This window comes from Seriola dumerili, unplaced genomic scaffold, assembly GCF_002260705.1.
Source record: "Seriola dumerili isolate Sdu_G_001 unplaced genomic scaffold, Sdu_1.0 BDQW01000066.1, whole genome shotgun sequence".
Lineage (NCBI taxonomy): Eukaryota > Metazoa > Chordata > Actinopteri > Carangiformes > Carangidae > Seriola > Seriola dumerili.
In genome coordinates, this window is record NW_019174321.1 from 2352801 (window position 1) to 2379843 (window position 27043).

The window sequence follows — 27043 nt, forward strand, 5'->3', positions numbered from 1 at the left end:
CGTGACTTATTGAAAACGGTGATATGTCTAAATTTGAGTCTGTGAGAGATTCACAGACTCAGTGATTCAATAACTTTGCTTTATGGCCCAGTCAGAGTTGGAAGCAGCAATAAAGCAGTTTACAGGAAAACAGGAACCTTTTCAAGCCCAGTTATGGACATGTTGTTACAACGTCTGGCGAAGACTCGTACAACAAGAACAGGATTCACATTAAGCTGCTGGAACATTTATTCAGATTAGTGCAACATTTGGAAGGAAACGTAAATGTTGACACAGACACCGAGTGAAGGAAAAGAGCTGCATCACTTCCACAGTGGGTCCTCTGTCAGCGTTACACACCCACACACACACATACACACACACACACACACACACACACACACACACACACACACACACAACACACCCATAATGGTTTCTTTGTTGCTCCCAGTCTGTATGTGGACATGACACTTCCTGTTATCTGTCCTCTTTATCACACTCTCAGTACAGACATGCATCATGTGCTGCTGTTGGCATGTTTTACAGGATCTTAAATTATTCCACAATAAATGTTTCCTGGTAAATTTAATCATCACATTCTGAATGTAATTTTTCAATTTTATGTAAATTGTGTGTTGGACAGACAAAGATAATTCAGTTTCCTCGCTCTTGGCAAAAGATCTCCCCTGGATGTCCAGTATGACCCTACAGACGAAACCAGGGCTGAAACTAAACTTATTAATTTCATTATTAACTCATTGTTTGTCAATTAGTCAATTGGTACATTAAGTGTTAAGAAATTATATCATTTCTGTCTAACAAAAAGTTGAAAATGTGTATTAAATATATATTAAATATGTATCTATTTTAAAAGACTGAAAGAACTAGAAGATTTTACACATTTGAGAAACTCGAACTGAAAGAATTTTGAAATTTTTTCTTCTTTCTTCTAAAAAACGACTCAATAGATAATCAGAATAGTTGCTATAATTTTCTTTCCAATTGACAAATCGATAAATCAGCTAATCGTCGCAGCTCTACACGAACCACTTGATGGGAATCAACTGACACTGTGATATGAGAACGGATTAGAGCTGTTTTATCGTTCCAGACATTTTTTAAAGCAAAAAAGAAAAATATTTTGTGGTTCCAGCAACTCAAACATGAGGATCTGTTGAATTTCTCTGAATATGTATGTGTGTATTTATATATTTATATATATTTATATATATATAGGAGACAGAGACAGAAGCGAGGTCAGCACAGACTGAGACACTGTGCTTTTTTTGATATTTTAAAAAACTAAACGACTAAAATTATTGGCAGATTAATCAATGTCACTCAAATAATCCATACAGAGACATTTGATGTTATCCACTCTGTGAGGGAACACAGTGACACAGCAGATTTACACTGAGGAGTTCGAACTGTGTGAGTTCACACTGACTCACTTCACCTCATTTGAATATCTAAATCTGAGAGCTGCACAGGCGGGACACACACACACACACACACACACACACACACACACACACACACACACACACACACACACACACCACACACACACACACACACACACACACACACACACACACACACACACACACACACTGCAATGCTGAGTCATGGCTGAGTTACGTAAAATAAAGAACAATCAGTGAAAGATCAGGTGTGTGTTCATCCAGCAGATCCAGTACGAACAGAAAGTGAAGTCAGGGTGAAACCTCGACTGGCACCGACACCCGTTTGAAGCAACCCCCCCTTCCATCCCTCCATCCCTCCCTCCATCCCTTCCTCCATCCCTTCCTCCCTCCTCCTGTGTGTTCTCTCCTTTTCTTTTCTTTGGTTCCTACAATAACTCATCCATCCATCCGCCTCTGTGCACCCTCTCTCTCTCCCTCTCTCATTCCTCTGCTTCTTATCCATCTTTCCCTCATTGTCCTCCAACTGTCCTCCTTCCTCTCCCTCACGCTCCATCCTTCCCCCCTCTCCTCCTCTCCTCCTCCTCCATTCTGTCGTGACTCCTCAGAAACAAAACATTAACTATCAGTTACACCCACGTGAGCATGCGCAGAAATGTGAGATGGACACACACGCACACACACACACACACACACACACATACCCCGTCAGGTATGAGGTGTGGGTTAATCGTTAAGGTGTGGCGAGGTGTGTTTGCTTTATTTGCCTTTGCCTCTCTCTGAGCTCAGAGAACATTTAAGTCTTGCACATTGTGGAGACACAGACATTATCTTAATGCAGCTAAAGTACACGTTTCAAAAGTCTGCAATGTTTTGAAAGTGTATGTGTGTTAAACAGCTAACAGTAAAATCTGTCTGTTGTCACACTGTAAGGCTGAAACGTCAAGTCATGATATGATCTAATATATATATTTATTTTTACAACAATGGATCGATCAAATCAACTATATGCAATGTGAAGGGCGTCAGTGACAAACTTGTAGTGACAAAATCCCTCAGCTCCACTAAGTTTTGGTTTTACATCACATTTACTGTCTGGCTGTTTTCAGCCAACAAGGTCTGATAAACCGACTGTTCACAACCTGTGAAGCACAACAGACGAGCAGAGTCACGAGTCCTTCAGGAGGCGGTGGAGACCAAAGAAGAGCTACAGAAAGAGCAAATGTTGGGAGTTAAATTAATCTCATAGATGTGGATGTGTAATTAAACAAATGTTTATCGTAAACTGTCATGTACTGCAAGCGCCGGTCACATTCAGTAAACAAACAGGAGACATAGTAAAGTCTTCCTTAGAGTAAAGAAGTCCTGGCATCGTATCAGTATAGAAACATTTAAAATGACAGAGTCGTGATCCTGGTTTATTACAACTAATCATTTCTATCATCTCTGAGACCTGGGAACGTCGTGACATCACCGTGATGAAGACAGACAGGTCAAGACACACAAGCCGTCACATGATCAGACAGGTTGGAAACAATACAACACTTCATCTAGATTAACTATACCACTTTATTTGGGAGGTCAAACTGATCGTGGGCGCACCAGAAACGTGGGAAATAAAGTTTTCGAGATGTTGCAAGCAGAGGGTGACGGATGTTTTCAACAGACAGTGTGGGTAATAATTCTACTGTTCCCTTTCATTCGGGCTTGTTTTCTAATAACTATCAGAGATGCAACACTAAAACTATCACTCTCATTACCACTAAAACTACAACTTCAGTAAACAAACTACAATAATCAAATCCAGAATCAAAACAGAAGTATCCTCAATTTTCCAAGGCAGTAACAGTATCTGATGGTGCACGTATTTAATCTAAACGTAGTCTGTTCTCACTGGATCATCTCGAGTTCTTCATTACTGCTTCAATGTGAAACTTCAGCAGGACTGAAGTAATGTTTAAATCAGTTTCATCGACTTCAGCATCATAAAATGAAAGATGTTTTATAGTTTTTATGGTCACAGGACGCTGCCCGGCCCTGTCTTATGGTACAGATATTCATTTAGCAACATGAGAATTACTGCATGTGTGAATTGCGTGTGCTGCAGCCAGGTGTTGAGCACTGTAGGCGCCTGTTGCGTTTGTGTTCGGACACGTTTAATGGTTCTCAGAGTCGACTGGAGATGACTTCAGAGAAAAATGTAACCTGACAAGATCAGACAGACTCAGTGTGGGAGTGAGTTTGTTTCCGATTCTCACATGTTGTTTTGTTCTGGGTTTAATGTACTGCTGACTCACGCCTCAGAAAAAAGCTTGATAAATGATCTGTTTGGAGTTTATCAGAACACAACCAAAGAGAAGTGTGACATTTGATCAAGAAAGCTTTTTTGTGCGTAGACTCTCCTGTAAATACGCTAAATAATCAAAAGCATGTGGACATCTGAACATCACACCCACGTGTAATTTGTGAACATCTCAGTTTAAAACCATGGGCATGAAACAAACAAACCTCTGTTCGCGTTCAGTTTCTCACCAAAGCACAGCGTGTATCCCCGAGGCATAAAAAAATCTGTTGACTGCATTTTCTTCCTCATAAAACATTTGCAAAGCAGATATTTTTATAAAATTTGGAACCTGCATTATTTCTATCTTTGTTTTCCCTACCTGCCAATCAATGTGAAAACCTTGGCCACTTCCCAGCTTGTGCACGAAACACAAAAACAGCAAGGACCCGCTCATAAAGATACTAGTGTCAAAAACCGCACAGGGTTTTCTTTAATCCACCTTATTTTGGATGTTGGGAGATAAGGTCTGGTTCACAGCTGGTGGTTCAGTTCAACCTAAAGATGTTGGATGGGATAGCTTGAGGTGAGGCGTCTGTGCAGCCAAGTTCCCTGGAAAAGGACTTGGCTTCGTGCACGGAGGTACTGTCATGTTGAAACAGAACAGGGCCTTCCACAAACTGCTTCAGACACAGTATTGTGTAAAATGCCACTTTGAGATTTCCCTTTACCAGAACTATGGGGTGTCCTCATATTTTTGGCCACACAGCTTAACATTTTTGGAGCTCTAGTGGTCAATCAAGTATAGAAAATATTCCTCACATATAATTCTCCATTTAAAAGTATAAGATTTACTTTTCCCTTGTGTCTCTGCTCATTCTTCTATGTAAACTGGTTTGTTTTATAACACTGAATAAAATCTGCGAAAGATATGAAATGTGAGTGATTCATCTGAAATCAGTCATAAACGTCTCTGGATGGAAAAAAAATAAGGAGGAAAATAAGAAGCTGCTCCAGTCGTTTATGATTTCCCTCCATTTTCCAAAGACACAACGCCAGAGAGACAGAGAGAGAACTGTTCACCCTCCTCCTAAACCCAGATTTTCCAGCTTCACTCTCCTCCTCACCGCTTATAATGTGGCCCTTTCAGAAAAGCCTGCGAGTGTGTGTGTGTGTGTGTGTGTGTGTGTGTGTATTAATTCCTGTCGTTCTCTCTGCTCCCAGGTTGTTCCACAAAGACTAGTTTTCTGTGTTTTCTTTTCCTCTGAATCTGCTCCCTCGTGTCAGTCTGAATATGAACATCTGCAAATAAACTTGTGCTAAACGCTGATTTTACAAACGTCCAGTCTGGACTGAAACCGTGTGAGTTCCTCTTTTAGTGTCTTTTAGTACCTGCACACTAAAAGAGGAACTTGCCCTGTTCGCATGATCACATAGATTGCTGTTGGCATATAATGTTACAAGAGGTGAATATTTCCAAAAATACACACACTGTAGTGAATAAAAACCAGCTTTCAAATGGATCTGAAGGTTTGAATCACTAACCCGTATAAAAGTATAAAGAGCAGGACACTGGCTGCAGTAACCCCAGTTTCTGCCTCTCACACGTGTAACTTCTGGTAGCGTTAGCATTAGCAAAAACAACGTTGAACACATGAAGAAGATTTTTTCCTCTGCACTGGCAGTAAACACAACACATGGACCTGCGGAAACCTTTGCTGTATTCAGAGCTTAAAGGGCTGACGAACAGTAACGTTAACCGCGATAAACAGCGGGGCTACGGCTACATACGGCTATGTACCGACACCCCTCCACAAAAATATACACACATGGTAACCCACACAGTAACTGATAATGACAAATATACAGTGAGTTGGCAGTTTATTAGAAACACCTAGGTAAAACTAATGTGGTCTAATACAACAGCCCTGTAATAAATCCTCCTCCATGAAGGTGATAATGTTCAGTTTAATTGTTTTAGAGAAGTGTTGCTTGATCTGTGGGAACATTTTGGAGGATGTATCGTGTCTTGCTGTTGCGTTATACAAAGAGGTGTTTCTTTTATTCAGCCGACCTTCAATGATATTAAATGTTGGGGACGAAATAACAGAAACGCCTTGACACCGAGGCGCGTGTCCGTAGACTTTACGTAGCAGTAGTTTTGTGTTGGTGTGTCAGTTATCGGTCTCCTTGATTACCAATAATGAGTATTAGAATCAGCCCTGAAGAAAACATTTCAGTCGACCCCTGCTCTCTCTCTCTCTTTCTATTGATCCAGATGGTGATTAACTGACCAGCTGACCAGTCCATCACTTAGTCAGGACGGAGCAAAACTGTCTCCTCAGCTCAGCAATCCCACAGAAAACAAACACACACCGAGCTGACGTTAGGAAACCTCCAGTAGAACTAGTCAGCACTCAGTGGATCATCTTGTGATCTGTGTATGTGTGTGTGTGTGTGTGTGTGTGTGTGTGTGTGTTTGTGTTTGCGTGCATGCTTTGAAAGCCGCATGATGCCGAAGACGTCAACAGTTCCTCGGTTGCTGGGGAAACCAGTCATGAGGAATCACCAACGAGACAAGAGGAACCTGCTTTTAAAGTCAGCTGATTGTGACGAGATTTTTGCCAAGTTATAGTTTTGATACTCTTCTCATTTTCACTCCTAAACATGATCACTAGAGTTGTCTACAGATCTCACTTATCTGTTTTGAGTGTTACAATAACAGCCGGTGCTCTAGAACCACAGACGCTAAAAACGTGGTATGTGTAACATGTGTAAATGGATGGATGGAGTGATCAGAGCCATCAGATCCTCTCCGTTTACTGAAATATAACAGAATCAAGTCACATGATTTAATTTGATGTAAACTCAATCTGGTGTAACCCAACACACACCGCACAGCCAGCAGAGAGAAGTGACATCATCCAGTGAGAAGCAGAGAGACAGAAGGACGCCTCACAACCTCCACTGAGGGACACGAGCCGGTGTCGGTCTGCATCTGGAAACCAGTGATGGAGTCACTGGTTTCAAACATTTATTTTCTTAACGAGCTTCATGATGAGGTCAGACATGAACACACTGTTCTCAGTCAGTTAGAAAAACATTTGGGCACTAGTCAGGATTTACCAATATCTGAGTTTATCAAATCAAATGTGATCAAACTACATCCACACAGCTCTGATGAGGAAGATGAGCTGAGTCTTTTTAGTGTTAAACTATCAATAAATAATATCTAAGTGGTGTATTTTAAGTTTGACTGTTCCTTGTTTCATCGTAAATATTTAATATTTTACAGAAATAGTTCAAATTTGAAGCCAGGTTTAAGGGGCTTTACCATTTTAAAACTCAAATACCTTTCACGAGATAAGGAACGGTGAGGCATCAGTATTTCCAGACTACATGCAAGATGTGTGCACAAACCAAGCATGTAGTTATATCCTGTTTCTGTTGCAAGATTCTTACACAACAAACACAACTTCTCTGTATGGAAAAAAAAAAAATGATGGGATTTGTTGTGTTTCTTCTAAGACACGAGATCAATGAAATCAGTCTGCCGTCCTTTTCTCCACCTAACTAGTCCACATCGTATTTAAATGGCTGCTGATCACTCTATTATTTCTCCAAAGAAACAATTTTCCTCTCACACACACACACGCACGCACGCACGCACGCACGCACGCACGCACGCACGCACACACACACACACACACACACACACAGTGATGGTTGTGAGCTACTATGACCTGACCACTGGTAGAAATGGTCTTCTTCCAAGCACACTTCCACATGAGGACAGAAGAGGCTGGGGATCAAACCACGATCCCTGTGCTCAGCAGTTCTACCTCCTGAGCCAAAGCCGCCACATTTAGTGAATGAGTCATCACAACAGGCTGAGATCACCGAAACAACAGCCAGATCAGATGAGAGGGAGTTTGGTCTCAGATTTAATGTGTATTTTTTCCTGTGTGAAATTTAAGTATAAAGTTTTTAGATTTTGGTTCGGCCCAGGTGTTTATATACTGTACATTCCTGTGCAGTGATTTAAAGTACTTTAGATGTTTAGATTCTTATCCATCACACAGTACCATCAGAGAGGCGTCTGATTGGTCCCAGATTCATCCTGCAGCAGGACAATGAGCCCAAACATACAACCAGTCATAAAGAACTATCTCCAGAGACAAGAAGAACAACGAGTTCTGCAACAGATGGTATTCATTACTCTCACTTTTCATGGCCTTATATTTGAAAGCATCCCCACTTCACTTTTAGTGCCTTCAAGTCAGTGCTGTAAATCTAAACTATACAATGTGTATACAGTATGTTAGCCATATGTAGCTAGGTGTTTTTATTCCGTTGTTGCAGCTGCTCTTTGCTCTAAAGCCCAGACACTGAACCGACCATTTCAACAGAGGTAATAGCAGACAGCGATTAAGAGTTTGTCCTTCACAGTTTAACTCTTTTGGATTTCTTTAGGCGCCCTGAGGCTCTGACTGTGTTCAATTATGTTACCTTCACTGACACGGCACAAGGACGCTGTCAGTGTCTGTGAGGCATGCACACTGAAATGCTACAGTGAAATGCTAAGTCAGCTGACAGTGAAATATGTTTCCTCACACAGAGAAGAGCCCGTGTCATGAGTGTAGTACCACTGACGTGCCTTTGAGCAAGGCAGTGGGGCTGCCAACTGTCTTTCCGTCAGTCTATCCTGATGAACAACACACAACATTTTCCAGAAAGATGAGAACATGAGCATTACCATAGCAACAACCACAGAACCACACAGACCAGTTCTGACTGACACACACACACGCACGCACGCACGCACGCACGCACGCACGCACGCACGCACACGGGTGTTATGAGGGGCTGAACGGAGGAAAACAATTAAGTGTTCTTATATGCTGACAAGACTTGTCAACGCAAGGAGTGCAACAGTGCGTGTGTGCTCATGTGTGTGTGTGTGTGTTTGTGTGTGTGTGTGCGTGCATGTGTGCTAATTGGGGGTAACTAGTGGCCTTCCTAAAAGTCAGCTGTTCCACTCCTCTTTTGTCTCTCTCTCTCTCTCTCTCTCACTCAGCAGCTGACAGACTGAAGAATCTGGAGAGAGAGAATAGAGGAGGAGGAGGAGACAGCTGTCAAAACACACTGCGCAGCTGCACGCGCGCGCACACACACACACACACACACACACAGAATAGTGGAATGTGCTTGGTCAACACGTCGTCTGTAGAGGCCGTATTAGCTTCACACTGAGCTAACTGCTAACAGATGACAACAGTCCTGTGTCCACTGCAGGACCAAGCGAGGTTCAACCAGACAAGGGCCAAACAGGGCTAAACCAGGGCAGACAGACAGATACTTTAGGAAATTAAGGCATCCGGTAGCTTGTTTGGTACAGACGACACAAACCAGTTCAAACCAAAAGGTGATAAAAAGGCTGTAATAGCTAATAACAATCACGCAAAGTCAAAAATAACTACAGTAATAAAATAAAAGCAGCAATCATGAGTAAAATCAAGCGGACAAAAGACGAAATGATAATAAACATAATATAACAAAGTTTGCTTGTGATAAGCAGGTGAGACCTGATAAACGAACCACTGCAACACTTCATGAATGGGAGCTCTACGTGACGGTGCAAGTGGAGGTTATGCAAATAGACGTGGAGGCAAATGTGAAGCCAGACCAGGACAAAGCGGAGCTGAACCAGAAGAATCACACGTGTTTTCTACCAAAGAACTACGTCTGAACTCATTTCTCAACACAGACTGAACTGTGTCTGACCCTCTCACGCTCACTGTGATGACGCATTATATCGATGAGTCAAATGATTAAACAGGACACAAGGACTTGAGACGTGGGTCAGACAAATAACTTGAATATCTAATCAATTATCACAGTTGTTAGTTCATTTTCTATCGGCTAATCGATTAATTGACTAACCTTTTAAGCACTTTTTGAATCCCTGCGGCAGCCAACATCAACAGCTGTGCTATCTGTGACTTTTCTATTTTGTTTATTGAACGCAACTTGTGATGGTGAGGATGTAGAAATATCCTGCACAGATTTGATCATGAGGGCTGTTGATCAATTTTCTGTCGAGCCACAAACTGATTAAAGGACAACTCATTTAGATACATGACAGGGGAGAAAAGCAGGTCACGAGCTCCTGCACCTTTTTACATTAGATTTAAATTATTTGGCAGACGTGTTTGTCCAAAGCAGCTTATATTCTCCCCTTTCATACAAACATGGATCCGAAGTAATTTCGGGTTCAGTGTCTTACTCAAAGAAACTTCTGGGCAGGAGGAGCTGGGGACAAGCAACAGTATGATTAATGACCAGCTCTGCCATCTGAGCTACAGAAGCTTCACTCTTTAGCCATTTCTAAACATAGAAAGTAGTTTGGTACCACGTCACAATAAGACTTCCCTTATCAGGGATTTATAAATGGTTTATAAATGGTTTATTAATTAGCTTGTCAACACTTCATAAATCATAAACAAAATGTATAAATTGTTAACAATCAAATGAAAAACCTAATTATAAACCATTTATAAATCTTTTGTAAGGTGTGAAGTCGTACCAGTAGTTTTTAGAAAGTGAAATGTTTCATCCTATAAATCCGTCATAATCAGCTGCTCTAACTCATCTCATAGCTTTGACTGCAGGAAAACCTTTCTTCATTCCTTCTTTGTCTGCTCAGTTTTATGAGAAGCACCCACAGCGGGCGGGTGGGGGTGGGGGGTGGGAGTTTACAGTGGCTTGCTGGAGGACACGTCGACAGGAAAGGACACAGTGGCTGCAGCAGACTTTGAACCTGTGACCTCTCTGTGTCTCAAGCCGACAGATGACGCTTTACTGACAGAGCAATACACACATAAGGGATGGACAGTATTATGTAGGTATGAGATGGTGTGTGTGTGCGTGTTTAACAGACAGAGAGAGATAAACACGTGTTGCACGTGCTGACTGCCGTGTGTCTTGTGGCGTGTGAGATGCATGATGGTACCTTATGATACAGCGATGGTGAAACATCTGCAGATGTTCAGCCTTTATGCTTCAGGTGATGTCATGAGCTGCAGAATGTGATCTGAACCCGCCTGAAGCTCTTCATTTCACATTAACCGCTATTTAAAGGATTTTACCATGTTTTACATTCCTGGAAGTGTCGCCCTGCACAGTCACGACAGACACAGTTATCACATTTATACGCTCTCCATGTTTCTTACTGTGTGTTCCCTCTGTTGAGATGAACAAACATGAACGCAAGACATGACAGAGCAGGTCTGCTGAGGCTTCTGCGGAGGGGAGTGGTTATAATTCACCTCCCACACACACACACCCACATATTACTGGATTTTCTTTAAATACCAACCGACTTCTGCGTTACATAATCATACCAGCAGCTGACTGTCTTAACGAAGGCCCCAACACACAGGCGCTGCAGCTCTGAATACACCAGCAGTCCCTGTCTACATCCTCTGTGTATTTGTACAGCCTTTAGTCTGCATCAGCCGGGCTCATTACTGATACTTTATTCTCAGATGAGAGGACGTTTAGTCAATGTTTGAACTTACCCTGCAATAAAAATGTTTTACGTCTGTTTTATGTCTCGGTTTGGGCTGAAGAAGTTTGAAAATGAAAAATATCTGGGAGTCTGGAGTTAGACAGAAGTGAGCTTATCAGATCTCTGTAGCCTGCTCCTCATCTCTGTTTGAGGCTCCAGGCTACATTAGCTCCTACTAGCATACTACAACTCCCTGTCCAAACTGTCGGCATTGTGGGTAGTGTAGGCACAAGGAAGAGGAATGACACCATCTCTGGTTCTGCTGCGTTTATTCACGTCAATCATGAATGCGACAGAACCTGTGGAGTACTGAAGGGTGTAATGTTTGACCCGGCCATGAGGTGTACTTCTGTGATTGTCGTATTTAATTCTGAAGACAAAAGCAAACGAGTATTTCCCGCAATGTCGGAGAACTCCATCAGCATTAAAGAGCTAAAGAGCTACCTGCATTATGAAGCGTCTGTGTGTGATTGTTGGTGCATGTAACCTAATCCAGGGTAAAACAAGGCAACTGCACACGAGGTTCCACTGTGTTATTTCAGAGACAGACAGAAATACAAAAAGAAAGAAAAAGGAGGGAAATGACCCAAAAACAGCTGAAGTAACTCGGCACAAAGAAAGACAACAAGGAACAAAAAGAAAGAGAGAGATGCACTGAAAATTGTCTTGGCAATTTTTGTGGCCCATTTCTTTCCCCAGTAGCTAAGTCCTTAATGGTTCCTACATTATCTCTCTCTCACACACACACACACACACACACACACACACACAGCCTGGTCCACAGAGAGTTAATGGAGCTAATTAGTTCCATCGTGATCTCACTATTTATAATGAAAGGAGGGAGACAGTGAAAGATCACACTGTGGGAAGGAAGGAAGGAAGGAAGGAATAGAGGGAAAACTTTTCTCTTGGGTCACTTACATGATGTCACACAGAGACGCACATATGTATATGCACACGCACACACACACAAAAACACAGAGTGATTTTCCTCCCAGTTTGTCTGGCCCACGGCCTAAAACACAATCCAACTGTATGTGTCTTTATTGCACTGTTTATACCTGTGTGTGTGTGTGTGTGTGTGTGTGTGTGTGTGGGTGTGTGTGTGTTTACCTCTGGTCCCGGTCGCCATGTCTGCCACCTTCTGAAAAGCATCCAGGAAGGCTCCGGTAACCACGATGGTCGTCCTGTATCAAAGACAAACACCACACATATATTAATCCATTCAACACACCAGACGTGTTCTGGGTGAAATCTGGATTTGTACAAGTCTCAGTGAAAATTGTCAAGAACCAACAATTCAGATTATGTCTGTCATTAAAACACACGGTCGAGACACAGGTGGAACAGCACCGTGGCGCCAAGCTTCAGCCCTCCAACTACAGAAGCGGGAACCAGTTCATTAGGAGTCGAGACTTGAACATATTCGCTCGTTTAAGGAGTGGTTATGATTTAGAGACACTTGGGAGCATTGTGAAAGTAAGACTTGTTGTCAACATGCAAACAACAGCCTGATGAAATACATCATGCACTGAAGCAGCAACAGCAGCTTTTGTTAGAGACAAAAACAAAGCAACACGGTTTCCACTTGTAACAAACCGCTGTTTCTTGCAAATCAAACGAAACACGATTGAATGTGTTCGCTGGTGGGAAGCCAGTGGGGGATTGGGTGAAGGGATCTGACAGGTGCCTCTGAGGAGATTTTCAGATTGTGTCTCTTTTGTTGGGGAATGCATTAAAGCACATTGGCTTCAAGTAGGATTTCCACGGTTCCAGTTTCAAAAGTGCAACGCAGAGCCGACTGGAAACTCCACATTAGAAGATAACGGGGAAATAAAAGGAAAAGAACCAAACTGATAAGCACTATCAACTCAGTATCAGTCTAAATGTAATGATGCTCGGAGGAAAATAACACACCCACATCCGTTATGATAAACTGAAATTACATTAACTGTACAGGACTAGATAACTTTATTCTTGCATGGTGAACGGCAGATGTCACTGTGAGTCATGTGACCTTTGTTTACTTATAACTGGGCAGATCGAACCAAAACAAATAAAATACAAAAGATTTCTTCTCTGGTCGGGATCAAAGAAAGGCGGCAGCAGCAGCAGGCGCATCACAGTCTGCAGCAGAAGACACATCACAAACAAACCTCCGCCTGGTTTTCAAAAAGAAAAATAAAGGACTTTTATTTTGGAAGCAGGAGAGCTGGAGCCACATGAGAGGCCAGTCGCCCTCAAAGGCCAGTGTTAGGAGTGCAACTGGAGACCTCCTGACACACACCCCATCATCATCATCATCATCAATGGACCTATTGTCTGTGTGTGCGTGTTGTGTGTGAGAGTTGTGTGTTCCATTACCAGTCGGGTCTGTGTTTCCATAGCTACACACACACACACACACACACACACACACACACACACACACACACATAGTTACGCCTGGAAAAACCTAACTAGGGAAGATCAGTGACAGTCTGGTGAATTAGGTGTGTGTGTGTGTGTCTAACCTCAGTGGAATTTCTTTCATATCTAAGACCAAATACATACAAACACAAAAACAAAACACACACAAACACACACACACAACACACACACACACACACACACACCACACACACACACCACACACTACGACACACGCATCAATGGCAATATTCTAGAAAGTCATAAGTACATTGTGTGTAATGAAGAACAGCGATTTCCATGTTCGTCTGAACTAACTAAAAATAATCAAAAAGAACAAAACTTTCTTTGACATGAGCCAACAGCAGCAACAACACAACAAACCCACCAATGAGAATCATGAGGATAATGAGGCACAGGACACTTAAAAGTCTTGTAACATCTGGGTTTAAAACTAATATTAAGACTGTTAGCAGAAACGAAGTTAAAACACAGTACTGTGGCTTCATGTGTGCACAGACATGTTTGATGTGCCGTCCCATGATGCCCGTGCCTCAACAAGACACCGAAACCCTCCGTGGTGTATGACAGCAGCTCTGGTTTGTCTTTGTTCAGCTGGTATACGCTGCTTTAAAGTTCAGACACTGAACTACACGCAGGGTGGGGCTGTTTGTTTGTTTTTTTTATTCTGCACCAGATTTCATGAGCAAACGTTCTAATCATCCCAAACCTAAAGCTGAAATCATTCTACAAGGGAAATAAGACAATAAAAAGAAGCTAATACAGTAATTCAGCTGTTTAATAAGTCGACGTTAGAAAACCTAAAATGGAAATAGACTCAATAAATTCCTTTGTAAATAAAAGCATCTTTAGCTGGAAGCAGTAAGTGTCCCAGACTTAACAGACGCAGAGACAGTTATCGTTTATTTACACATGAGATTTGGATTACAGACAATTTCTAATATCATTGATGTTTAAATCAAAGTCATGTTTCCAACAACACAACTGTAGGTAGTAAAAGGCATTGTAAAATAAATAATCATATGAGTGGATACTGACAGAACCATCTATCTCACCATTAAACAACCTAATACATTTTTATAGCTCATTATATGAAATGCAATATCATCCTGCTTTTTACACTATAACAGTTTACTGCAGGACATTTTTTATTAACTGGTCTTTTAGTTTTATTTATTTAAAAGCATTGTTTCTCCAATGACTCTATTGTTTAATAATGCAACCTTTCATGAAAATGTCTCTGTCTGTCATTCAAAACAAACAGGGTAGCGCCAACTGTGTGATCGGCTGTTGCATCAATCCAAATCAGCAAACACGTTATCAACGGATAATGATTTTGATTGATTTATGATTTTGAACACTTTGTGTCTCCATGCAGAACGACTGTCCGAGGAACTTGACTGAAAACAGTTTATTTGATCCTGTGTTTACTGGGAGGAAACGCATTTACACGGATAGTTAAACCTCCTACTAACAGTCACTCATGTTTTCACACACAGGGCAAAGGTTTTATCCACTTCAGACGTTTAGATTCTTAACCATCACGCCGTACCATCAGGAGGCGTCTGTTCTAGATTGTGCTGCAGGAATATGAGCCCAAACACACAGCCAGTCATAGAGACTATCATCAGAGACAGACAGACACAGAGTCCTGATCTCAACATCATGGAGTCAGTCGGGGATCACATGAAGAGACAGCAGACTCTGAGGATGCGTCCACACTACTACGTTTCCATTTTAAAAAACGAAAACGATCTCACCTGAAAACGCATACATGCATGAGCAATCACATACACTGGGCATGTGTGTAATGTGTAAACAGGAAGCAGATTGTCAACTCTGCAGTTGATTAGTTGAGAACATACTACTAACGAGGAACAGCGGAGACTGCTGCAGCGTGAAAATGAAGAATTTAACTCCTCAACAGCTGCTAGCAAAAACAACAAGAGTAGTAACTGTAATTCATTATCCGTGTGGTAGTCGAGGCTGATAAGACTCACAGAGCGACGTCATCGTTTTCAAAGGCCTTCGTTTTACGCCCGTCCAGACGACAACGCACCCCGCAGTTTTCAAAGTAAAAAGCGGGGGCCAGCAGCATTTCCAAGCGTTTTCAGTGCTCGTGAAACCCAGAGTAGACGGAAGGTGAAAACGCAGCAAAAGTGATGCGTTTCAACATTAAAACCTATCAGCGTGAACATAGTGTGAGACAGACTAAACCCACAGAGGAACCGTGGCAGGTTCTCCAAGAACAAAACTACCTGACAGGAACCTTGAAAACCTCTGTGCAGATGTTCTGAGGAGAACTGGTAAAGGTAAAGGGGGGCCACAGCAAATACTGATTTGATTTTGGTTTGCACTGCGGACACTGATGAGGAGTTTGTGCACGTACTGATGTTACCTTCACTGACACGCTGTCTAAGTGTCTAAGAGACATACACAGTTTAATGTCACCTGACAGTGAAATACGTTTTGACACGCTGACACAGTTTACCTGTTTGGGATTTGTTTTTGTTTTTTTTACATGGCCTTATTTTTGAAAGCATCCTCCACTTTCCTTGCAGCGTCTAAAACCTTTGCACAGCACTGCAGATGATTTCATCCCATGACAACAATAAAGATCACAGCCATGAGATTTGTGTTGGGTCGTGCAAGATCCTAATCACACTGCAGCTCTCTGCACTCATGACTCCATCCTTTCAGCCACAGTTATGTCATTTTAACCACTTCTGCTGTGTCTAGATTTGGTTCTGTTGAAAGCCGTTAGATTTGTGAACCCATATGAATTATGTGAAGACTTGTTTTAGTCTGAGCCACAGCAGCTCTTTAACAATAAACTAATTAAATGTTTCCTGCAGCAAATCTAGTTTAGACTTCATTAAACTATGAAAGGTTATCCGGTAAAGACTTGGGTTCAAAATCAAAATCCCGCCTAATAATCCCAGTGATGTTCACTGAACTGCTTGTTAGCACAAAATATAAGTATTAATTTCCTAACAAACAGACAGCCCCTTAATGTCTTTGTTTTCATAGTTCAGATTTGAGAAGGCATTTTGGTTTTTATGGTGGTTCAAAGAACAAACACAACTGTGGACTTAGAGTGTGGATTAGAGCTTTATGTGTGCAGTGTCTGCTGTGTGTCCGCAGCAGATCTTTTAAGTAGCATTAAAAATTGGAGCGGTTTGAACAACATGGATGTCCTGTTTGTGCCTACATCTGTGTGCGTGTGTGTAGTTGGCTGACGGGCAGGGATAATGGTCTGTGACCGGCTGCAGCAGGCAGAGTGATGCTTATCAAAGTAAACTGGCCTACTGGGAAACGCAGCCATTATACTGTTATTACACTGAGCCAGCTACTGGGTCACTGTGCGTGTGTGTGACAGAGAGCGTCAGAACACATGCATAAACATGAGAATGTTTACTAAGGATGTTTTGCAGGGTTATGTTAGCTGTTAGCTGCTAGCTGCTATCATTTTAAATGTTTTGATAAAGCTGCAGATGACATGCTGTGTCATCAGTTTTGATACTGAAGATAAACGTCTCACCGTTTCGCAGTAATGCTATTTTAACACAAGAAGATACAAACATTTCTCTTAAAAAATACAGAATGAAACTAAAAGAACTGAGATATGAATCAGATAAAATCTAATTCAACAGTCAGTAAAAAGACAAGTCAAGAGAAGATGTGTTTTCCACAGAGCTGTAAATGAAGGTGAGCTATTTCAAAGGAATGAAAGACCAACTCTGCTGTTATCATAAAAAATACACTTTTACTGAAGCTTTAGAGAAAAGAGCATTCACTCTTTCACATAGTAAATGCCATGTATTTAATGAACGTGGCTACTGTTCAGACTGTCACTGTCTAACTAAACGTAATATGAGTTGAGGTTGAGGATGTGGTTCTCTTACCACCTCGGTTAAACAGTTTCCTTGGAGAAACCCTGAAGGACTCCGACCAAGTATTTGGCAGATAAACTACTTGTAAACCAGACTCTGGTAACTCTTCTTCTGCTTCACTGCACAGTGAACAACACTGTGACTGACTGAGCTGTCACCTGCCACACGAGAAAGACACTCTGACTCTGTGGACATGTTATGTTTCCATACGAGGATCAAAAGCAGTGAGATATTCTTTGGTCTTTGGGGACATTCAGACCAAAAACATCCCTTCTTTAAAATAATGCACGAGGCCGTGCTGGTGGGGGCTTGTTGTTTCAGGTATCAGTGACAGGACGTAGGATTTTACTGTTGTCAAATGTTATCCCAACAGCCTTCACTTCTATCGCAAAGATTACAAGGTAAACACTAGAAGAGGAAACGGCATTCACATGACAAAATAATCCATCAGGAATGTGCACGTGCTCTTATCTGATTGGCCACCAAAGCACTTTGCAAGATGACATCACTTTGTGTTGTGGCAAAGATTGAGTCAGGCTAAACTTTTTTTTGCTGAACAACCCCGTGTTTTCCACACAGTGCTACTATCGGTCTGAACATGACCTTACACGGCTTTCACATCAACTTCACACGTTTGTTATTGTGCAGAGACCAGACATTATTTCCTACACAGAGATCGGCTGTGTTCTTTTCTAGCAGACGCCACAGTGATTTTCTGCTTGTGCAGAGAGTTCAAGTAAACTGAACTTTGACCCCAAATACATCGACAACCAGAACATTCATCCAGTGGGAGTCTGGCACTGATGGGAGGTGAGTGTCGCAGCGGCGGCAATTTCACTGTGGAGAAGAAAGGAGGAAAAGAAACGAGGGTGCAAACTCATCAGGGGTGAAGAAGGTGACAAAGATGTGAGGAAGTGAAACTCTACTCTCGGGTCCGACCAGGACTTGAGTAAAGAAATGTAAAAATGGCAGAATATATCATAGAAGACATGGATGCTAAGTAACACTGTGATTATTTGCATTCAGACGTAGCATCGTAGTGGTTTTGTGCTGCTCTACATCTGTGCTCTGGTGTTCAGAGGTAAGAGACTTGTCTTATAGGGTATTATAGGAGTTTGGTGGCTGCTCCACAGGTGAAAATGCATCACTAACTATGTTGCTGCCATAGCAGCGAGTAGTCAGGTCAATTAGAAAAATAATAATAACAGATTGAGTTTAAATGTGCATGTCTGTGAGTCTTACCTGAGCTGTGATTGTAGCTTGGCTCCTTTGGTTAAAAAGTCCTCCCATGTAGGATAACTGGCCTGCAGCAAACACAGAGAAACACCAACGACATTAAACCTCCAACAGCATCGTTCAAGTGACCACAAGAGGATTCACAGACTTTAACAGCGATGTTCGCCTTGAGGCTTTAACAATATGTATTTCATTCCAGTAATCCTGAAGAGCTTTTAACCTTAACTATTATTAAAGTATTAGTATTAAACCAGGACTGGAGTGTACACACCCAACATGAACACTTTGTGAAAACGGAAGTATATTTGAGATATATTTGATCTCATTTACTTAACCGTGCTATCCTAATGCTTATTGCTTTATTTGAAATTACAGATAGAGGTAGCAGCACGAAGAGTCCTCCAAATAGTGTGTCAACAGACAAAAGGAAAATGATATTTATAAGAATATCCCATTGGCGTTTTGACAGATCGTTAAAGCTGCAATATGAAACCAGTGAAGATCTTAATTAAAAATCACAGTGCAGGAAGAAAAGAAAACATCAAGACTCGTGCAGTAAAAAGAGGCAGCTGGGTATGAAAAGAAAAGTAACAAGTGAAGTATTTTGACAGAAAGACACAAGTCAATAATTATATTCAAGTTAATCAGGGTTATATATGGTAATTAGTGTTTGGGCTTGATCAATACCCTAAACAATAGACTGATTATCAGAATTGTTATCAACTAGTTTTCAGTCGACTGACCTCTGCGTTCTTTATTATCACTGAACTTAACATTCATTTTACAGCTTTGACTGATTTTCTGTGAACAGCAGCAGCAGCTCAGTGTAAAACCAGTCAACAGCTGACTGCCTCGTGTTATTTTTGGCTTCTCTGGGTTTCACATGAACACAGAAGCTGTGGACTCTCAACCATCAACATACAGAAGCAAACACAAGGAAGCGAAGCCTAATACAAGCAAAACAAGGCTGCTGTCATTCAGCTGCGATCGATCGTCCATGAAACCGCAGCTGAGCTCCTCCCGATGTTATCGTGTTCATTTCAGGTTTATCAACGTTAACAGATGCATTCCCACTCAACACATCTTATGCAACCTTATGTATAAAAAAAAACTGAGAAGAAATGCCAGAACAAAGCCGAATGTAATGCTGATGGAGACTAATTTTTTCTCAATTTACACCATATGATACATGGTCGTGGTTCCTGCCTCCTGTTCTACTAGAGACAAAACAGTTTTGTCCTTGCTTGGACTCATGATTACAGGCCACAACTACGACAGCAAGACAAAAATTACAGAATAAAAACAGCAGGGGTGTACGTAAAACACCACAGCACATGATCGGCATGAACAACAAGACACAAATTAATTTATTTTTTTTAAAAAAGAAGAAAAGATGTAGGGAGTGGAAAGGATGTTTTTCTTGGTAAATCAAGACAGAAAATTGCAAAAATAAAATTAAAAATTGTCGCAATTTCCCAGAGCCCAAGTTGATGTCCTCAAATTGCTGCAATATTCAGTGTACCATCATATAGGACAAAAAACATGCTCTGCAGTTCAGCTTGAACAGCAAAAATGTTTTTCATCGATTGACCAAGTAGTTGCTGAGTGATCTTGTCACTTGACTAATCAATTAATCGACTAATCCTTTAAGCTCTAAATCTCCTCACCTCCACAACAAGTAGCTGATTAAACACACACTGGTTCACTTTTTACTTTGCAATAAATTTGTTCGGCGTTTTAATGCAAACAAACTGAAGAATATCTGAATTTATTTGTTACTAACGTACAGCACAACTTCAGCGAGGTGTTTTAAAAGCTCTGCACAAGAAAATAGTTTAATTACATTCTTGTGCAGAGATGAAAATATGTCTTCTTTCTTTAGGAGGTAAAAGCTGCTTCTGTGTCTGTTTTTTGTAACAGCAGCTGATTGATTATGTAATCTAAGGCTGGTTCGTGCTGCAGGCTCTGACCTTGGGTTACATCTGTGACCAACAGCTGCTGGTGTGGTGCTCTGGTTATTGAATTAAAAACACAGGAAAGCCCTGTTGGAACGGAGGGCTGAATCCCACTTTCTCTCTCTTCAATTTTCCTGAACCCGGTCACCCTGTCTGTCCTCTGTCTGTGCTGGTCCACCAGAGAGAGGATAATACCGATTTAACCCCTAACACCACACCATTAGCCTCTTAGCTCTACACCGCTAAAGCCGTTAGCCGGCCCCTTGCTTCACAGCTAGCCGGGCATGCACACGGCGTGGGGCTGACAGGTTTACTAGCTGCAGGGATTTAGCACTGTGTGATGAAATACTGCAGGTGACTGTCTGAATGCCCCTGTGAACAACTAACAGTGAACCTGCAATAAATAGAAGAGGAAGGAAATGAATAGGAAACGATTGCACTCAAAAACTTTACTGACCACTGTGGGGGGGAAAAAATAACACGAGCTCACGAGTAAAATTTAAGATGAAGCACATTGAAAACTGAGAAGTCACTTTACAGCATTTGTATGGAAAGTCAAATGTTTTTTGGAGCTGAACTCATTGGTGGTGATTGAATTGATGATCTTGAGTGATTAAAAATACATTTCAGGCAGCAAGCCCTTTCTAGATATGATAAAATAGAGTTTTCAACCGAGGGCATTCATAACATACAGTAATCTTTCCCAAACCTCATCTCATGCAAGAGGTTTTTCAGCATATTAATTTCAGAAAATCCATGCGTGTTTCATGCAACTGTTTCATGTATAAATCTGCTTTAACGTGTATGGAATAAAATCTCTTGTACCACACCGATCTCCCACTGAAATCGTATAACATTTCTATACATTTCTGTCTGCATACGCTTCGTATATGTTTACAGGGGATGTTTACTCAGAACCATTCGGTACAGGGCGTTCAGTGCAATCTGTGATCAAACAGTTAGGGTCATGCATGTGTGCAACATAAATTCAAAGATGCATCTGGGTCACATTTTATCTGTTAGCAAAACCAACCAGAGGTGGTAGAGCCTGCAAAGTGCTTTAGATCTATTGTTTGGGAGCGTTATGAGTTCCCCTGTATTTAAAGTGGCGATGGACAAGAAGCATTACTGCCATACTGACATTCACTTCTGCTCATCTTCTGCATTTCTTTTGTATTTCCTGCTGTGCAGAGAACTCAATGAAACCATAACTGCAAAACCGAGGGATGAATGAACTGCCAGCATAACAAACCATAGATTTCATGTGCGATTACACCCCTACTGTTTACAGGAATATCATCACAGTACCATAACTTTGACCCTTCACTTCCTCACTGTAATGTTGGCTGTAGGACTGCAACACGTAATTGTTTTTTATTATCTAATAATCTGCAGATTATTTACTCAATAAACAGATTACTCATTGTCTATGAAATGTTTAAAAATGTGCATTTAAAATGGCATTCACCATGACTCAGAGCCCACATCTTCAATTTGTCTGTTTAGCCTGAACAACAGACCTTAAGGTAAAAATTTTTTATTTAATATCACACAAGACAAAGAAAAGCTGCAAATCATCACAGATGCGAAGCTGAAACCAGAGAATATTTGGCCTTTTTTACTTATAAATAACTGATTGTTGATTGACCATCGATTAATCGACAGTCCTTGCAGCTCTCGTTGGCTGTGATGTTGGTTATCCAAGAAATGCAGTTTATCCTTTTTGAACAGTCACTGAATATCACTGTGGGTAAGACAGTAAAGCTACAAACCAAAATCATACAACACAAAATGTCTCTGCTGCTTGTATTTCAGTCTGTGCAGCTCTTGGACGGCTCCTCTTGTTCCCTCTCCACTTCTCGCCTAGACCTAAAATTCTGCCAGGATTTGTTGTGACTGCCAGGAATGTCACAGTCAGTCGCAGACAAAATATCCCGGCACTGGTTTTGCAGCAAGCAGAGCTGAAAACGCCACAGACAGACAGCGTATCGGGGTCTGCTGCAGCTTGATACTGAGACCTTTAAAGCAGCGACCGCTAAATTAGGGTCCCGAGACCCACAAGGGTCACTGACGGTGTGCGGAGGGCTCCCAGAGACAGCTGCAAGCAAAACAGCTGTCGACCATCATCTGGCTGGACAGCTACTTTTACATCTGAACTCCAGTCAGAGGGAGAAAATCTACAAAGCACAAAGACTGGTTCAGTCTCCAAAATGTCAAAGGTTAAAACAAGTGCCTATCACAAGTTACCAAAGCTGAAGATGATATCTTACAGTTGCTTATTTTTTACGACAACAGTCAAAATGATGATGTACAAAATTCAGTGTTGGAGTAGGGCTACTCCTCAAGTCAGCGGTGGCTCTTTGGTAGAAAATGGTCGTTATTCTTTCAGTTGTTTGAGCAGCTAATTTCCCTACTGTACCAGATAGTTTTTGTTTTACAAATTAGCAGAACTCAAATCGGAGGCCGACTGATAAGTTTGCACATTAGCTTATCAAAGATATTTCTGTTTCTATGTAAATGCTGCTCAACAAATAACAAGAAACTGCCGCACAAAAATGCCAAAGATATTTTAAGTTTATATACAAACAATGTCTCATACATTATTTCTAAGAGGACGAGAGGGCAGTGAAAAGTTTTTTAGTTTTTTTTTTTTAAACTGTGAAATGTCTCTGTACATATCTTCCTTGTAAATCTCTAATGAAACCGATCAAACTTAAAAAGATCCTTATGAAAATTATTTGTTTATAGTTTGTATTTGTGTAAACTGTGAACTTTCAGCCAATACTTTGCTTTGACATTTTTCAAATGTCAATATCGCCCTGAAAAAATCCAGCATCCGGCTAAAATTATGGTTAATTATCTGTAGTGGGTTGGGTTTGAGAATTCATGATGGGCACTTGTTTTAAACATATAGTATTTTAGACATTTAACTCTAGCAGCTTTGGTACCTGCCTGAAACGTTGCACAGCTGAGTGGAAATGGTCTGCATGCTCCACTAGCTCCGACACAGGAAACCCTATTGACACAGCCTCGGCCACCCCCCTCCACCCCCCACGTATAGAAGGTATACGGTGCTGTTATCTTATCTGCTCAGTCAACCAGACAGCATGACCAGGTATACTGTTACTCTAGTCTGTGTGTGTGTGTGTGTGTGTGTGTGTAGTCACCTGCCAGTGGCGTCTAATCCTACCGTCATAATCCTGACTTGCTCTACTGACCGACAAAGGGACGGAGACGGAGACAGAGCCTTGTGGACGGACTGACGTGACATGTCAGGAGAGTGAGAATTCTTCCCTGTTGACCTTTCTGGAGTTCAAACTCACTCTACAAAGACCAAGTCAACTAGTCAGTCGACCAGTGAGCTGGTAATTCATTCACTGAATCAGTCCGTCCGTCAGTCAGTCAGTCAGTCAGTCACAAAGAGCCGTGGCTGGAGGTTTAGATATCGGTGTAAGGCTGCAACTAGAAATCATTGTTCTTAATTAATTTGCTCAATTAATTAATCTAATGTTTGGTCTAAAAATGCCAGAAAATAGTTATAAATTTTCTTTGCAATTTATACTAGACCAAGTGCTTGTTTTGTCCAATGCACAGCCCAGAGGTGTGTGTGTGTGTGTGTGTGTGTGTCACAGCGAGCCTCTGCAACCTACAGTACATGTACCTGTGCTACTCTGCAGACACATAAGTGTAATCCCCACATCTCTCACCTGCCACTTTCACTGTGGCAGCCAAACAGGTGATCAGAATAAGCCAGGACTACAAATGCTCACTTCCCCGCCACAAACACAACAAATCTCTTTCACTGCTGCTGGAGGTTAATTCTGAGTCTGTTTTAATGCAGCGAAAAGAAGTAAAACTCTGATTTACACCGAGGAGCTGAGCCTTGTGTGCTGAGGGAAATTCATCCATTTCCATTGAGCATTTTCTTTTCACATTTCTGACTAAATGGTTGCAGGAGGGGAAATGTCCTGGTTTGAGATGTATGGGAACATTAATGACCCTCCTGTCACAGAGCGGAGAAGTTATTTACCCAAAGAATGTGATGGTGCAAATTCTTCTGAAACCAGTTTGAGAGTGAAACCTGGCAATCACACAAGACAAAGGATCACTACTAGCCTGTCATTTTTGTTTTACTTCCTTATTATTAGGGGAAACAATACTAAGGCTTTGTGTATGCATTTCTATCCCCTCCAACAGGATCACCTTCTCCCCCAGGGAAAAAAACAAACTAACAATTTGTTATTTACCTAATGCATGTGCACTCCTTTCATTTCAGCTCAGTGGGAGTCTCTTCTGTGATTTGCTGTCATTTACAGTCACGTTTCTCTCCTGTGCTTTGTGTTTCACAGTGTGTCTTAGCCCCTCCCCCCACAGAGCGGGCCAGAGCAGAGAGACAGGTCGACAACTCGTTAAGTTAAGTGCAATAAAAGCTTTCCAACAAGTGTTATAAATCCCTCTAAAACCAAAGATGGACAGACGTCGAGCCCAAACGTCTGAAAGTCAGGCTGAAATAGCGGTTGTTTTTTTTTTTTTTTTTTTTAAACACATGCAATCTGGCAACAGCGGCGAGGATGGGAGCTGCTCTGCTGCTCATGGCGAGGAAGCTCGTCCTGAGAGAACTAGCAGCTTCCTGCTGTTACAGCTGCAAAGACAAGTCTTCATGGTGATGAAGGAACATGTCAGTCTGCACAATGATGTGACTCACTGATGTGTTTTTAATGGTTTTGGACAATAAGGGCACAAAAGGAGTAAGATGTGTCTGGCTTTACACAGACCAAACTTGTTAGTAGAATCAAGTCATTGTTGGTTTTTGTCTTTTCGTGGGAACTGTTGACAATAAGAAACAAACAGAGTATCACCAGACTCATCCTACATTATAGAGCGCTGTTTTGGTTAAATATACTTGTGTTTATTCCCTGACAAAGCCTTTGCTTAATACTGTGTCGCCCCAAAATACATATTAAAAAAAAACAATAAAACACTGGATTTTTTTGTTCAGTCTGTGGCAATTATGTTTCAGACAAACAGTCGCCATGTTAAGAGCGAGGGAGAGCGAGGCAGGGCGAGAGAGGTTGAGGCTGTTCAAACAACAGGTTGATGGGTTTGTTTAACATTGTGTTTGAGCAACACTGGTTGACTCAAAGCAAAAAGGAGAGACAGAGGGGAAAGTAGACGGGTAGGGTGTGTCAACATCGGGTTAATGGTTTGTGAAGTGAAGACTATGTGTTCAACGCAGTCGACTACTCGCTCCTTTATCTGTGAAATAATGAGGTTTTTATTAAGTGAGACAAACAGCAGAGGAGAGCATGGACTTTCCATTCCTCTTATCATTCTTACATAACTCACAATGTTTTCTTTCTTTAATACCAACAGCAGGCAGATCACTCCCATTAGCTTTGTTGTCGTTCACTTCTTTTCATATCTCAATGGGATTTCCTGGTAAAATAAAAGGAAATAATTCCCATTTGTCTACATGTAATATTTCGAATACATAACGTTCAGTACAAAGGGGCAGAAAGTCACGTCATCGCTCTCTGACCGAGACCGCAGCAGATAGATGGACCAATCAATACTATATGATTGGGTGAGGCTCATGAGTCTCTCCTGCTGTCCCTCTTCCTCTTTACAGCAGGTTGGCAGCAGACTGGTGGACATGAAGCACCACCGGCACATTCCCCCGTTATTCAAACCAAACAAATACAAAGACATATTCCCTAGGAAATGATAAATCCGGCCATCCAAGAACAAATACACAAACTCTCACCTGATACTTCACTCTGCACTTTTTAAATAGCCTCTACTATATGAAATGGTCAAAAGATCGTTTTAGGACAATGTCAGTGTTCGATTCTTATCAAAACTGGTGGTCTCTCTCTCTCTCTCTCTACAAATGATGTTTGTTTGTTTTTTAACATCAGCTACAGATCCCCACCGTTACTGACAGGTGAGCACAAATCTTAGGTGACAACACTTCCTTTGTAATCTGTTGTTTCTGATCTTTTATCTTAGAGGGACTGTTGCTCTGGAAAAATTAGGACTGTTGTCCTTCAGTGCCTAATGTGGCATTTTTGAGATGGAGTCATAATAACATTTAAAGTACAATGTAATTGTACCTGCTATTTCTTAAACTTGCCAGTTAGTTTAATAAATCATGCTTCTATATCCAAATGCTACTGTCTGAATATTTTATGAATGAGTGCCACTGTCTTTAACCAGCAGTAAAGTGATTTTCTCTACTCTCTGTGTTTCCCTCCTTGCCTCTCATTGTGTGT

The 27043-nt window shown here is 41.4% G+C and overlaps 1 protein-coding gene across 1 annotated transcript in view; it reads right to left on the bottom strand.

The window, feature by feature from the left end:
- Positions 1-27043, bottom strand: part of LOC111219508 (metastasis suppressor protein 1-like) — a 60499-nt gene that overhangs the window by 25006 nt on the left and 8450 nt on the right. Inside the window, exons 2-3 of the mRNA XM_022742204.1 lie at positions 18823-18884; positions 12371-12444 (exon numbers count right to left, since the gene is read on the bottom strand). Of these exons, the coding sequence (XP_022597925.1) occupies positions 12371-12444; positions 18823-18884 (136 nt within the window). The remainder of the gene's footprint in view (positions 1-12370; positions 12445-18822; positions 18885-27043) is intronic.